The 16229-nt window shown below is 43.8% G+C and overlaps 2 protein-coding genes across 2 annotated transcripts in view; both read right to left on the reverse strand.

Moving 5' to 3' along the window:
• LOC109403142 (protein O-mannosyl-transferase Tmtc3) overlaps nt 1-16229 on the reverse strand; it is an 804586-nt gene that overhangs the window by 686719 nt on the left and 101638 nt on the right. The gene's annotated exons all lie outside the window — the stretch shown is intronic.
• On the reverse strand, nt 2175-14085 carry LOC134289557 (uncharacterized). The gene is made up of 3 exons (XM_062855523.1): nt 12852-14085; nt 11632-12772; nt 2175-2191 (listed from the first exon to the last, which is right to left on the reverse strand). The coding sequence occupies exons 2-3, from the start codon at nt 12620-12622 to the stop codon at nt 2175-2177; spliced, it is 1008 nt and encodes a 335-aa protein (XP_062711507.1). The 5' UTR covers nt 12623-12772; nt 12852-14085.

Genomic DNA, 16229 nt, shown 5'->3' on the forward strand with positions numbered 1-16229 from the left:
TGGATAGCGGCTCTCAATCTAACATAATGAGCGAGAGACTGTGTCAGATGTTGAAACTGAGGCGACGTGTCGTAAACATCCCCGTCCATGGTGTAGGTGAATCAGCCTCTAAAGTGAAGCACAGCGTTCACTCTTCCATTCGCTCCAGAAGGAATGATTTTCAAATCGACCTCGATTTTCTAGTCCTGCCTCGTGTCACAATAGACCTGCCCGCTGAGACGTTTCCAGCCAGCAACTGGCGAATTCCAAGCGATTTGTTCCTAGCCGACCCCAGCTTCAACAAAACCGGGGCAATTGATTTGCTTCTGGGAGCGGAACATTTCTACAATTTCGTCAACACTGGGACACAAATCGAACAGGATCAAAAGCCTCTGCTAGTCGTCCGTCCGCCCCACAGCCAACGGTATGCCATGTGTCCGTAGCAGATCCCCTCCATGACGCCGTCGAACGTTTCTGGAAAATTAAGGAAGTTAGTAACACGCCCAGCCAAGCGCCCAGCTACTCCGTCGTAGAGCAGCAATGTGAATCGCATTTCGTCGAAAATGTTACCCACACCCCCGAAGATCGGAACATGATTTGCCTTCCACGCCAGACGATTTCAACGAGATCCCAATATGAAGCAGGAGTTTCAGAATTTCCACTCTGAGTATGAATCCCTGGGTCACCCACGCATTGTTCCTTCGAACGAACCCGAACCTCCGCAGACCCACATTCCCCATCTGCCGGTGGGGAAAGAATCACATACCACTACAAAGGTGGGACCAGAAGTGCAAGGCGAAATGCTCGCTCTCATCCCCACGAATCCACACGTACTCCCCACGCTTGCCGACGCTTTCGAGCAAGCACACAGAGCATGCACCTACACAAGATCCACCGATTCCAATGGTGGAATTGACGACCAGCCAATATCGGCCAAATCAAGTGTGGCGCCTCTCAAACTCCTTTCGATTCCACGCTTTGAACTATCGGCCGCCGTGCTTGCTGCTCGACTACGCGCTGAATTCCTCGAAGCACTCACCATGTCCATCGATTCATCCTACTTCTGGTCCGACTCGTCAGTCACACTCGAATGGTTACGCTCCCCTCCGCATGTTTGGAAAATCTTCATCGCCAATCGACTATCGGAAATTCAAACTACGAACCAAGGATCGGAATGGAACCATGTTGCAGGAATCCACAACCCGGCAGACCTAATTGCGAGAGGAATGAAGGTGAAAGAGTTTCTGAGCAGTGATCTGTGGCACTATGGTTCATCCTGGCTGTGTCGTCGAAGAGAGCAGTGGCCAAGTTCACCAAAAACGGACAACCTTCCTGAAGACATTCTGGAGAGGCGAGTAACGGTGGCGGCCGTCCAAACCAGGTCAAACGTCAACGAAATATCCCTACGAAGATCACCCTACTGGAGACTGCAACGAGTAACTGCCTGCTGCCTACGGTTCACCAACGCTTGCAGACGACGAAGGTCATCCGATCAACCAGAAGGAAGCACCGTTCTCACCGTGGAGGAACTATCGAAATCTCGCCTGAAGCTGGAAAAGCTATCCCAATGGAATTCTTTAGCGAAGGAGTTTAGGGATTTGGGTAGAGGGAAGCCAGTTTCGAAACGGTCTAATTTGCGCTTGTTGAGTCCATTTCTTGATTCCGACGGACTCATTCGTGTTGGGGAAAGACTAAACTTCTTAGAGCAGCCATACCACACCAAGCATCCAATCCTACTACCCAGTTCCCATCCATTCACACGTTCTGTTGTTCACTATCACCCCAAACTGCTACACGGTGGCGGCCGTGTAACATTCGCAACAATGCGGCAAGAATATTGGCCTATCCAAGCGCGACGACTGCTAAACACCGACCTGCGACGCAGTTTCCAATGCACATGCGCATCTCCAACACCGGAAACTACCAGAAGCTCCCAGGATCAGGTCAGACGATTCTGGTATCTGTGGCGAACGGAGTATTTGTACGATTTGCAGAGGAAAGACAGACGAACAACACCGAATACTGCATGTCAGCCCGGGAGAATGGTTGGTCGACGAATCACTTCCACCTGTAAGATGGCCGCTAGCGAGGATCACCGAAGCACATCCAGGGAGCGACGGATTGATTCGCGTCGTTACACTCCAAACCAATAGGGGGAACATCCGAAGACCTATCACGAAAGTGTGCCTACTACCCTACGATGTTTGCGAACCTGAAAGCGAAGAAAATTGTTAAAAATGTCGAAAATTTTGCTAAATTATTATCATTTTCCGCATGCACGCTGTAGTGAGTTGAGATGTCCAGACGATTGAGTTGTTTTGACAGTACAAAAGTCAAAAATGAAATTAGAAATTTCAGGTGGCGGCGATGTTTGTTCCCAACTAGTTCCCAATATATTTCTATAGGCTCGCGCCGAACCCACCTTGCTCTAGTACTGCAATTGAGTGCTAGGTGGTAGTAGTAGTGCTAGAAATGAATAGCATGTAATTTAAATACTGTAAGTAGTAGTAGGCAGTTAGGTTTCATTAGATCATAAATTATAAAATAAAATTAGTCTAAGTTGAACTCCCGCAGAAATAAAGTGTCCTTAAATAGTTCCAATATATATTTGCGAGTCAATAAAGTGATCTTCAAAGTGCCAAACGTTTCCTATTGTGAAGAAGAAATCCTCCTAGTGGCAGTTAGCTGCAACACAGCGAGCTTTGTGGAGCGTAAAATAGTGCTTACCCGGTAACACGGCCCCCCCACGGTGTAAGGCTATCCAACAGCCAGTGTCCGATTTTCACTCCGAAGCAATTTCCCCGGAAATCACGAACCTGCCCCAACATAAACAATAACACAACAATATCAAGTTTTAGAAATCCCAATTATATGGTTATTTTGTCGCTTATGACAGGCAAGTTTATGACATAATATGTTTATAACATAAACAAAATTACTAGTTCAATTATTTAGTAATTATGCCAAAATGTTAATTAGTATTATGCTGTTGATATTTTTTCTCTGGGGATATACCACCATGAATTTCTCAGTAGATTATTTAGACAATCATCTAAGAATTCCTACCAAAATCGCTTTCGATTGAATTGAAAATTACTCTAGGAATTTGTTCATAATATCTTGCTTAAATTCTTTCAAAAATTGCTGTTAGCAGTTTTTGAGAAGTTCTACCAGGGATGTTTCGAAAATAAAACCCATATTAATCCACCTAATGGTGATAGTGTCTTTCTCGTCGTTTATATACTCATGATCTTTCCGTCTACGTTAGCCGAAGTGTTCCTGAATCGTGAGAATACTTTATTTAGAAAAGTAACAATTTTAGCAAAGCCATCAACAAATTAGGAAACTTCATGTGTGTATTTCGTAAAACACATGCGAAAATGTGAAGCAAAGTTAGATGAATTCAATAATCGTCTCATTCGACATTTTCTTTCAAGAACTCTTCTAATATTTAACATAGTTGAAGGGCGAAGCTTTTAAAAATTGGACTTGGAAATTGCAACTTTTTTCAGCCTTATGCACATTCTACGTGAATAGGCCAAATTGGGATAAATTCTCAAGGAATTATTTGTAGGATTTCTAAATTTAAAAAAAATATCAGAGATTTCTCACACTTGAAGAAATCCCTTGCCGAAATTTCTGAAAAAAAACTACTATTTTGCATACGTCCTAGGAAATATTATTGAAAGAATTTCAATCTCTGGAGATATACCGGGCAGAAATTTCTAGAAGAATCCCTGAAGGAATTTCTAGTTAAAAATTCCAGTAAGTTATGTAAAAATCTTAAGAGTATGATTGATTGAATTTCCAGAGAAATAACTCACATGGGAATTCTTGAAGCAACCCTAGAAGGAAACCCATGATGGAATTCTGAGAAAAGTGTCATGAAAAATGTTTAGGAAAATCTGAAAGCATACCTGGAGCTCTCTGTGGACATATTTCAGAGAAATTCCTGGTGAATTGACTAAACAATCTTCTGTAAAGATTCGTAAAAAAAACTCTTGAAATATTTCTTAATGGATTCTGATAAAAATGCCAAAAATATACTTCTAAACTTATTCCTTAAGGAGCCGATGGTGAAATTCTTAAAGTAATCCTTAGAAGAAATGTCGGAGAAATTTCTGGAGATAATGTGGAAGGATATTTGGTGGACAATCTGATAAATGTCTGTATGAATTATTGCATGAAGAAATAGATGAAGTTCTGGCTGAATCACGTTAAAAAATAATGTAAGAATCTCTGGAGAAATTCCTGCCGGATTTTCTGGATGAATGCCCGAATAAATTCCAAGGCATATTTAAAATACAATTCACACCATCTTCAGCCAGAGGCTACCCAGACTGAAGAAATGACTCGAAAAACTTATGGAAGATATTTGGAATGATTTCTGAAGTAATTTTTGTGGAAAAATGTGAAGGAATCACCAGATAAATTCCCGAAAGATTTTTTAACGAATCCTTAAAAGAGCTTCTGAAGTAATCCCTGACCAAGTTTCAAAAATAATCCATGGAAATTTACCTGAAAGAATACTCGGAGAATTTTATAAAGAAATTTTTGAGGAAATATCTGAAGGAAGCCTTGGAAAAAAAACCTACAGAATGTCTGGATGAATTTCCGTAGAAACTGATGAAGGAGCTTCTGAAATCTTGGCAGATTTTAAGACTGAATTAAGCTGAGTCATTTCTGAAAGAATTGTTGGAGCAATTTTGGAAGGAATTCTTGTAGAAGATTTTTAAAAGAAGTCCTTGGACAAACTCAAAGAGAAATCTTATAAAGAAATGTCTAATCTCTGGAAGAATTTCTGAGGGGAACATTGGAAGAATTGTGGAAGACTTTCTTAATCCCATGAGAAATTTCCGGAGGGAATCTGAACTATTTAAGGAATCGCTGAAAACATTTCTGATTTCCTAAAAGACTTTTTAACCGGATTTCTGATAGAAACTATGGAGGATCTTCAAAAGAAATATGTGGCAGTTGTTCTCTCTGTTTATAACTGTGGAATTGATCATAGAACATAGTAGAGTTCCTACTTAGGTTCTTGTCTACTCTGTTCTATGCTGGTACCAATTAAAGAAATACGCCAGTGTGGAATAGCCTAAAAGCTAGGAAAACAGTTATTCGACACGTTCACGGCTTGATAGAACTTCTGAATCAATCAGTGCTCACTGGCTCAAAGTTGAAGAAAACTCAGATGGAGCTTTACAAGCCGAAATAAGGAATAAATATGTAAGCTGCATTGATCGTGCAGTTTGGGAACCACTCACTCCAAACGCGATACACACCCTAAGCATACATGCATTCTCTTCGCTTCATGCTTCGTTGCACCTTGCAAATGAATAGATTCATTGTCGTCACGACCACCACCACCAACCGAACCGAACCAAACCCAACCGATACGATGGCGGCGACTCTGCCTGATGCAAGGAAAAAGTTTTCACTAGTCCGCCGCCGGCGGTTTTAGCCGCAAAATTCATATGCAAATAGTATCAGCGCCAAGTGCACTTTGAGTGAGGCGTTTTAGCCTCCCCACTCGGCATCGTTTCCTCGCCGCATTTTAATCCGATCAGAAAAAGAGGAGACCCGCCGTGCCTTTTTCACCCGCACATTTAGGGAACTTGCTCTGCCCACTACTAGCACCAAGCGGTTGAGCACAGCTCGAACCCAACCCAGTCCAGCCCAGCGAGCGTGTCGTTATGCCAAATAAACAGTTTCGCACTAGTCAGCCACACCAACCGCACACCATCGCCATCGCCATCGTCGTGCAGAGAAAGGGACGATGTCCTGGTGGTCGTTGTCGTCGTCGACGTAGCCACCGGTGATGGTCCCTCATGCATTATTTATCGCCTATTGTTGTTTGGGAAAAGCTCTCCGACGGACGGGGTAGCAATTTCTACAAAGAGCGAGTGGTTTGGTCCGCGTACGTTGCTGCTTTCGAACCCGGCGAAGGGGTTTCCCGTAGGTGTAGCTACGTTTGACGCTCGCTTAAGGAGGCTAATAGCGTGAAAAAGTGGCGATTGGGGTTGGGCTTAGGAGTAGTAAAGAGTTTTCGAAATATTTGGCTATCAATTTATTACACAAATTCTAAACAGGACTATCCTGACAATTCTGGTCACCATTGAACCATTGAAATCTTAAACAAAATTCTGGTAGGAATTCTTATATCTTCTTAGAGAAATTCCAGAATTGTTCAATTGTCTCCAGTTAGCCTATTGGTTAAGGCTATGGATCGCCAATCCGGATGTAGCAAGAAATAAATAATACAACAACAGAGTTACCCAAACTTTTGCTTAAACAGCATCATATTAGTCAAGGAATCATAATACCCACGCGGCTTGCACCATTTCATTGCAGGAATGGAGAATTGATCATCTCAACATACAAAAATCCAGCTCACTACTTTCAATCTAGTACTTCACCTATTGGACACGTTCGGTGTAGTACTAAAATTGATTTCATGAGCTGAATTTTCGTATGGTGAGAGTATGGTTTCTGTAATGAAATGGTGCATAAAGAGTGGATTATATGATTCCTTGCCTAATTTGAGCCCGTTTGAGCCAAACTGTGTATGTAACTATGTATGTTGTTTAATTTGCAAGAAATGGAGAAAACAACAACACAGTTTCACAAAGTTTTGATCATACAGGCTCAAATTAGGTAAGGAATCATAATACCCACTCTTTATGCATCATTTCATTACGGCAACGAAGAAACCACCTTCTCACCATACAAAAATTCAGCTCATTACTACAATTCAAGCTTAACTTTACAAAACACCGTATGTCGCAAATGTAAACAAATCGAGGTTTTGATGCAAATGCATACAGTGATACGGATTCTATGTGTAGAGTTTCCTCTTCTCGTCAATTAGCATTCCACAAGTTTAAAATGTTTAAATTTGGCAACGAAACATGAAAATTAGAATGAATTGGGGCAAAATAGGTCACATCCCTTGCTCATCCATGGTAAAAATAAACTCTATCTCGCTTTATATAAGAGTATTTGCATCATAATTTCATGTTACTTATTGCATGAAAACTTCGAAAACAGCTTGAAAATATATGAAAAAACTAATTTTTCATAGTTTTGAAGGAATATGGGGCAAAATGGAACATTATCATGATATGGGCAACTTGAAAATGCTCCATCCTCGTGGTGGATAATCTTTGCTAAAATATTGAACGTTTTTCATGGATGTAGATCATCAGCGGAGATCTTCATATGCTTTCTGGACATATTTGGCACCAAAACATCAAAATAAGAGAGAATTGGGGCAAAATAGGTCACATCTCGTGCTCTTCTATGGTGAAAAACAACTCTATCTAGTTTTTTTAAGAGTATTTGCATCATGATTGTTATGATTTGCATGGAAGCTTCGAATACATCATGAGAACTTAAAAAAACTCATTTTAATAGATTTTAAGGAATATGGGGCAAAATGGGACATTATAGTGATATGGGCAACATGAAAATGTTCCACCCCCAAGTAACACACATGTTATATAAAAGTTACGACAGCGCAAATTTTGGTTGTATAGAAGTTTATTTTACGTTATTTCAACACAATGTTAGAATTACGTAAAATAAACTTCTATACAACCAAAACTTGTGCTGTCGTAACTCTATTATAACATGTGTGTTGCTTGGGCCCTTATTGTGGATCATCGCTGAAATATTGAACGTTTTTTTTATAGATACAGATCGTTAGCGGAGATCTTCATATGCATTTTGGTAAAATTTAGCACCGAAACATGAAAATAAGGGAGAATTGGCGCAAAGTAAGCCACAACTCGTGCTCTGCCATGGTGAAAATCAACTCTATCCAGTTGTTTAAGAATATTTGCATCATGATTGCTATGATTTGAATGGAAATATCGAAAACTGCTTGAAAATCCATGGATAAAACTAGTTTTTTCATAATTAATAAGTAGTGTGGGGCGAAATGGGGCGTTATAGTGATCTGGTCAGCACGGAAAAGTTCCCCTTCAATTGAGAACAACCTCTACTATAGTATTTAACGTTTTCCCGGGTTATATGTCGGCGGCAAAGGTTTATCTTTGCTACTTTGTTATGTTTTGCATTAAAATAGTGCAAAAAAAAGGGAAAAATGGGGCGAAATGGGACCTTTCCCGTGGTCTGCACAAAACGAGACCACCACCATTCGATTCCTTGTCATTTTTTACATAGAAATAGGTATTTGATGCTTTTCCAAACCAGCGGCTTCTAAAAGTTGCGATTTTGGGTCCATTTTTTCCCACTGTGCATAGGGTAGCAATACCACAACACCCTATCCACCATTTTGATGGTATCATAGCAAACTGCGACATACGGTCTTTTGGTGTCATCTTTTTCTGGAGCTTGAAAGAACCACAGTAAGTACCGCTTTCTCGCCACTGCGTATTCCTACCTAGTGTATGATGCATGTGACCATAATTCAATTGCTGACAGCACAACGCAGAAGTGGAGCGGACCTGGTGTGGTGGTTGAAACATAAGACTATCACGCCGAGGACCTGGGATCGAATCCCACTCCCGACATACTCACAAAATGTGAGTTCTTCCTTCGGAAGGGAAGTAAAGCGTGGGTCCCGAGATGAACTAGCCTAGAGTTAAAAATCTCGTTAATACAGACAAAAAAAAAGCACAACGCAGATACAGATTTCAGAGTCAACAATGTATCTACAAATACCGTATGTACCAAACGAAAGAGAAAATACCCTATCTAACAGTTTCACTTATTTAAATGAAAAGCATCCGAAAATTAATACCAGATCCCTCATTTGAGTTTTATGTCATACAATTAATCGGTCCGAAGCTTTCTAGGGATGAAAACACTAATTACGATTTCATAGAAAAATTCAAAAATTTTGGAGGTGATTTTCTCGGATCAATGCGATTGTTACATACGGTGTTTTGTAAAGTTAGGCTTGAATTCTAGTACTACACCAAACGTGTCCTATTGGCCTATCATTATTAACTTTTGGAGGGATTTTCAAGACTTTTCAGAGAATTTCAGAAGAGTTCCAAAGGGATTTCCGTTGGATTGTGGGGAGGGGGCCCTGGAAATCCCCTTTAACCCCCTGTGTCCCCAAGAACATCCCTAGGATGCTCTTGACACCTCCCGGAACCACCTGATATGCCCCTGGAACTCTACTATAACCATTGGTACCCATCGAAACGACCTTGGCTTCTCTTGAACTCCATGAGATTCGCTGGAATGTATTCTGAAACTCCTAAAACGCTACTGATACAATATGGAACGCTCATGGAACCTCTTGAGAACCCCTGAAACACCCTGTAACATACCTGAAATGGACTGAAACACCCCTAAAACCTCTGGGACGCCCCTGGAAAACCCTGGAACACACCTGAAACGCCATGAAAACCCATGGAAAGCCCATGAAACCCATTGAAAACTCCTATAATGCTTCTGAAACCTCTTCAAAGGCACTAGAACCACTTTAAACCTCCTGTAAGTCCCCCGAAATTCTATGAGACGTCCCTTAACCATCACATACCCGCCCCCAACAACTCATTTTGAAAATGCTGGCATTTCGTCAATTTTTATTCGATTTTGTTGAAGTCGCCCTTAATCGATCATAAATTGGTGCAAGTCTATTACATTCAAGTGGTCATTATGTAATATCCGGAACCATTCCGGAGATATTCAGGATTGTACTGTGGTCAGGGGTGGGGAAGGTGTCTGTTTTGTCAAATGGCCAAAAGTGATTATTTTGTGTGTTTTGTGTGTTTTGCGGAACCTGTTTCAGGTGTTCAGGAGCGGCCATATCAGTTGCAACATACTTTAGTCATTTTTTTCTGTCCCATTCTCTTGAAATCATGAAGTTTGATAGGTCACACGGCATGTTTTGGTTGCAAACCAGAAATGTCCCCGATGTCACCCCCGTGGAACCTATGCTAGATGTTCCGTGGTGGCCATATTAGTTGATACAGACTTCAGGGTATCGTTTCTGACTCAGTCATTCGAAATCATGAGGTTTGATATGTCCCACGACATGTTTTGGATGAAAACCAGAAGTGTCCCCAATAAGGCCCCCGCGGAACCTGTGACGGTGATCCGAATGAGTAAACTTATTCAAATCTATACTGTGCACAACAGAAAATGTGCTCGACGAACAAATTGAGATTTGAATTATGAAAGAAATCCACGTACGCTGGTGAGACTCGAACTCACGACTCCCAATTCGCTAGACGGGCGCTTCTATTCCTTCAAGCTACGGATTCACTCGAATATCTCCGTCGCCAGCAGGCCTAGAACTGAACTCGATTCCACAGTCGCACATGGGTCCCTTCTTTTCACAATCCAAACCTCCTTCGGATGGGATTAGATGAACAGCGAGAGGTAAGACATCATAAATAATATCAAAATCTAGTATTGAGAAGAGCTGAATAATAGCTCGATGAGATATTGCAAGATCAAAACAGTAGCAAACAAGATTTGTCGACCTTTTTCTTGGAAAAAGGTGCCAACATCCAGCTTCGAACCTACGACCTCAGGCTTCACAGGTGGCGATGCTTACCACTCAACTGCGTCTCGCTATTGTGAATATCATGGCAACAAGAGCATGAAGTTCTTCGTTTCCACACCTCAGAAAGAGGCGTACGGCATTTCACTAACATTGAGCCATCTCTATGGATGTATGTGTTCCATTTCGTGCAGAAGAGCTTAGAAGATATTTCGACAAGAACAAAAACTGATATCATATCACTTTGAGTTATTGGTGCGATATTCTTCAAATTTTTTAATAACACATCAAATCACATCGAGCTATGACAGCAAAAATTGTTCGATTTGAGATTTGATATAGATGTTCTCGTCTGCCCAGGTAGGGATAAAGGTTTCTTGTAGACTTCGAATATCTGAAACGGGTTATGGTTTAGTATTACCTATTAATCAATTAACAACTAGTTGTTATATTCAGGATTTGGTGGTTTTACCTGAAAAGAGATAAAGAAAATGAAAACAATTTTAAGTAAGCGCAAGCATCAATAACCATGTTATAGAAGAACCATTATTGGCCAAAATTGAAAAGTTAAATTTAGTTCAGTGCGATTCGCACTGGTGACGCCAGTCAATGGCTAAATGTAGCTTCAGTAACATTGAGAGCACATAATCACATACTGACTGGATGCTGAAATGGATTTGTATCGATGAGATCGTTCCATATTTCTGAAATACACATGTTGGCGCGTTAACCGTGGCCAACTCCGGTCGGGTCGGGTGGACTGTATCACTCGGGGATGTGGAAAGAATCAACACTACACTTTTTCTGCTGATCACTATAAACTACACTTTATTTCTCTTCTTTACACTACACTTCACTACTACACTTTACTGTTCACTATCTTACTATAACTTTCACTACTAGTCACTTTTTGTTCACTTTCACTATGGTCGAGGTTGAATTCGCGGCGGTTAAATCAGTACTGAACTTGCGGTCGAACATATCGCGTATTTATATGCGCGCGTTGGCAGTCTGGAACATTCGCGCAATATCGCGACTCGTATTCCAGACGCGGGAGGAAACTTCTAGAAGGAGCATAGGTTGAACTCACCACACTGTTGTGGTGAGTTTCAGGTGAGTTACCACACTGGTGGCGACGACGACAGTGAGAGCCTCTCACTGCCACTCACAACTCAACTCTTTCAACTCTTTCTTGATCGGTGGAACCCATGGTTGGCGTTGTCTAAACTGGTTGTCTTCGTTCACAAAGGCGTTGATCGGCTGAGTCGTTGCGTTACCGTTGATCGGTTGCCCTAACTTTTCGTCAGTGGCTGCGGGTTGCCGAATTTCGGTTTCCGAAGAATCAGCTAAGTTGCCGGATGTCGAACTAAGAGCGGCTTGGGGAATCGAACTGCACTTCATACTCTGGGATTGGTCGGCGTAAGTAACAATCCTCGGATCGGACAGGTTGTTCTTCGGTTCCTGGCGAAGGTCTCGAGTCTTCTTCTTAGGCGGTTGTAGATCAGCCGATGTGCTACGTTGGATGTACTCTTCTCGTGGGTTGAAGCTCGTCGGTTGTGGATCGGATGAGAACGGCGAACACTGCGGGGTGAACTCACAGTTCTCCTGCACTTGGACATTCGACTCTTCGTGGCTCGGCAATTCGAAATCCTCCTGTAGATTTCCGGGTGTGCTATTTGGGTAGTCATCTGAAAATGTTTTGAAACAAAGCTTTCGCCAGTCGGATTTGTAGTCATCAATATCGAAGAAAATCGGAGCACTCAAAGGTTGCAAACGTGAATGTTGATTTGTAGCGGGATGCGTGTCATGAGCGTTCAACAAGTCACCAATGGTCGAGCGGAGATGATTGTATCGCTCCTCAAAGCCGATGTATATTTCCTCTTGCTCTCGTAGGGCCTCCTCTGGAACGATCGTGATCAGCTGGCTGTGTACGGCATTAAACTCGGCATAGGCGTCGTCTACGTTCTTCAGGTAAGTCCTCAGTCGTGGTTGGCTAACCTGGTTTTGGGCGGCAGCAAGTGCGTTCTCTACTCGAACCAGCTTCAAGTGCACGTGTTCTCGCTGACGTGAGAGCGACGTAGACTGCTTCAATGCTTGAGGGTCCACGGATGATCTCCAATCGGCGTTTTGATCGTGCAGAACTACATCATGTCGGTCCATCTTGATGGCCTCAGTCAACTCGTTCGTCGATGCAAACTCTAGAATAACTTGTCGGGTTGAAATACGCTCACGATGGGGTAACGCACCTACACTGCGGAGGCTTCAACAGAAGGCGTGGGGAATGTGCTCACTCGAATCCGGATGATCCGTCTGTCGAATACAACGGCAGCTCCACAGCTTTGGGTCGGAATATTCTCTGATAGGCGTCTCTTCGATTGGTGGTACTTACTCTAGTACACTCTCTCAAACGGCTTGAGCTTCTTTGGCTATCAGTGAAAACGGAGTGAACTCTCTAGCGTTGTCGGCAGATTCCTACACGGGACTACAAGTGTTGAGAATATCGGATAGTTGAGGGACGAAATCTCCTGGACTGACGTTCGGCCTTGGAGCCAGCAAACGAGTCGATGATTGGTATCAGACGACGATACAACTTTTCTTCGGTGGTACATGTCTCGATTAAGGAACCACGCAAACGTGGCGGGTATTCGGGCGGATATTGCGATCGACGAAATCCTTCTCCTCAGGGTGCTACACGTTCAGGTACGAGCACCTCGGAACGTGTTGGAAAATTGGCGGTGGTAGAGCACGGCGATACACGTTGTGGGTGAGAGACCACGGCGACGTGTCGGAAGATCGGACGGTGATAGTTCTCAACGAGGCTCCTATTGTCAATACACGTCCTGGATTGCACGTCTGCTTGGTTGAGACGTGCTGGAAATACACGGGATTACTTGCGTTGGCGTATGTGGTCGATCACTTTCTCGAAGTAGAACACGTTGTGGCGCTGGACCACGGCAACGTGTGGGTTGGTCAGGCGGCAATAGTGATCAACGGAACCCTCTTGGAATACACGTCCTGGTTTGCGACCACGGAGACGTGCCGGAAAGTCGATGGTGTAGATGTTGATTACTTCTCGGGGATACACGTCCTGGTAAGGGCACTACGCAGACGTGTCGGAGGGCGATGATAGTGAACAGCGATACACGTTGTGGTTCAGGGACCACGGCAACGTGTCGAATGGTCGGTCGACAATAGTGATCAACGAACTACTCTTCAAAATACACGTCCTATTTCGTAACCAGAGAGACGTGCCGGAAATGCTCGGGATGAGCGGCGATGTCGTTGATCACTTCACGGGGTACACGTCCTGGCAAGAGCACCACGCAGACGTGTCGGATGGTCGGATGGCGACAACAATGATCAACTGATTCCTCTTCAAAATACACGTTCTGGTTCGAAACCAGAGAGACGTGCCGGAAATGCTCAGGATGAGCGGCGATGTCGTCGATCACTCTCGGGGATACACGTCCTGGTAAGGGCACCACGCAGACGTGTCGGAAGGTGATGGTAGTGAACAGCGATACACGTTGTGGTTCAGGGACCACGGCGACGTGTCGAATAGTCGGTCGACAATAGTGATCAACGAACTACTCTTCAAAATACACGTCCTGGTTCGTAATCAGAGACGTGCCGGAAATGCTCGGGATGAGCGGCAATGTCGTTGATCACTTCACGGGGTACACGTCCTGGCAAGAGCACCACGCAGACGTGTCGGATGGTCGGGCGACAACAATGATCAACGGACTCCTCTTCAAAATACACGTTCTGGTTCGAAACCAGAGAGACGTGCCGGAACTGCTCGGGATGAGCGGCGGTGTCGTTGATCACTTCGCGGGGGTTACACGTTCTGGTGAGGGCACCACGTAGACGTGTCGGATGACGGTGATGATCAGCAGAAACCTCTGGAATACACGCTCTGGCTAGGATGCCACGCAGCGTGCCGGAATTGCTCTCGGTGAGCGGCGGTGTCGATGCCTTTCCACAACGGGGCGGCACTGGATCCGGCTCGAAGGTCCACTATGTTGGCGCGTTAACCGTGGCCAACTCCGGTCGGGTCGGGTGGACTGTATCACTCGGGGATGTGGAAAGAATCAACACTACACTTTTTCTGCTGATCACTATAAACTACACTTTATTTCTCTTCTTTACACTACACTTCACTACTACACTTTACTGTTCACTATCTTACTATAACTTTCACTACTAGTCACTTTTTGTTCACTTTCACTATGGTCGAGGTTGAATTCGCGGCGGTTAAATCAGTACTGAACTTGCGGTCGAACATATCGCGTATTTATATGCGCGCGTTGGCAGTCTGGAACATTCGCGCAATATCGCGACTCGTATTCCAGACGCGGGAGGAAACTTCTAGAAGGAGCACAGGTTGAACTCACCACACTGTTGTGGTGAGTTTCAGGTGAGTTACCACACTGGTGGCGACGACGACAGTGAGAGCCTCTCACTGCCACTCACAGGTAACACTCACGCTTGCGGTAGGAACTCACACTCTCAGTGGCGTCTGCAGGGTGGGTCGTGTCGAGGGTTGCATTCTGGTGAGTGCGGTGTATCGGCGGACCAAAGTAGCATGAAGATAGTTAGAAAAGAAAGCGTTTCCTGCAACATGGCGCGATGGGCGGTATCGGCGTCGGGCGTTCTAGTCAATTTAAGTCGCACTCGATTGCGGTACGTTCCGTACGGAACAACACATATAACAAAACTGCATTTTGTTTTCGTTGAGTTATATCGAAATTGTTTTGAAATACCCCCAGGTATCATTTCCAAGAATTCTTTCTTTACTTCCAGAAATTTCCAGTTTCCCTGTTATACTTGTGAGGATTCATCGGAGAATGCTGTCTGTCACTAAAAATTCCTGATAGAAATCCTCAAGAAATTCTTCCTAAGATTCTTCAAGAAATGTCTTCTCTAATTTCTTCATGCCTTTCCCTATTTGTTGAACTTCCCAAGCCTCCATACCAGCTAACTCTAACGAAGTGTTTTTTTTATGAAACAGTCAGCTTTCTATCCTTTCAGAAAATCTAGCAACAGTCTTCCTTCACAACAACTAAAACCAAAGGTTCCAAACTTCTTCATACCCGTTGCCTTCCCGTCACCCAGGCAAGACACAACTAACGCTAATTATTCCGTGAAAACGACTGCACTAATTTTCGTCAGCTCTGACTTTCATTGTACCGGCAAAACCTGACGCCACCCCCAAAAACTTCTGCACTAACAACTACGGCGCAAAGTTTTACCCTTGAAATTCGATTTTCCTCGCTTCGATTGACTCAGCATGGCCCTCATAGTTGTCGATGTCGTCGTCGTCGTCGTCAACTGTACGTGTTTGTGACACCCCCTCCCTGACGCGCCAACGAAACCAAGGGACGACGGAACGGAGCCTTTTCTGCCACAGTTTGCACAGTTAACCCAGATTTGGGTCCGGCCAGTCAGCCCGGCAGCCTGGCTAGCGAGTGAGCTCTCTTTAGTTCATGCACTTCCACCGCAAACACGCACGCACCCCGGAAGACAGTCTCATAACTTGCCAGCTGCAGTATCATAACTTTACGGAACAACAACCCCGGCACGGTTCGGTGCTGGCACCGCTGCGGGTACAGTGGAGTTCGCGTTTTGGGAACATACTTGACCGAATTCAATTTTGGATTCTGACATAGCGATATTCAGGAATCTGAACCATTCTCAGGATTCCGACAGAAGCTTCTTCAAGGTTTCCACAGAATCCTCCTAAATGTTCCAACAAAATCCTTCGGAC

This window comes from Aedes albopictus, chromosome 3 (assembly GCF_035046485.1).
Source record: "Aedes albopictus strain Foshan chromosome 3, AalbF5, whole genome shotgun sequence".
NCBI lineage: Eukaryota > Metazoa > Arthropoda > Insecta > Diptera > Culicidae > Aedes > Aedes albopictus.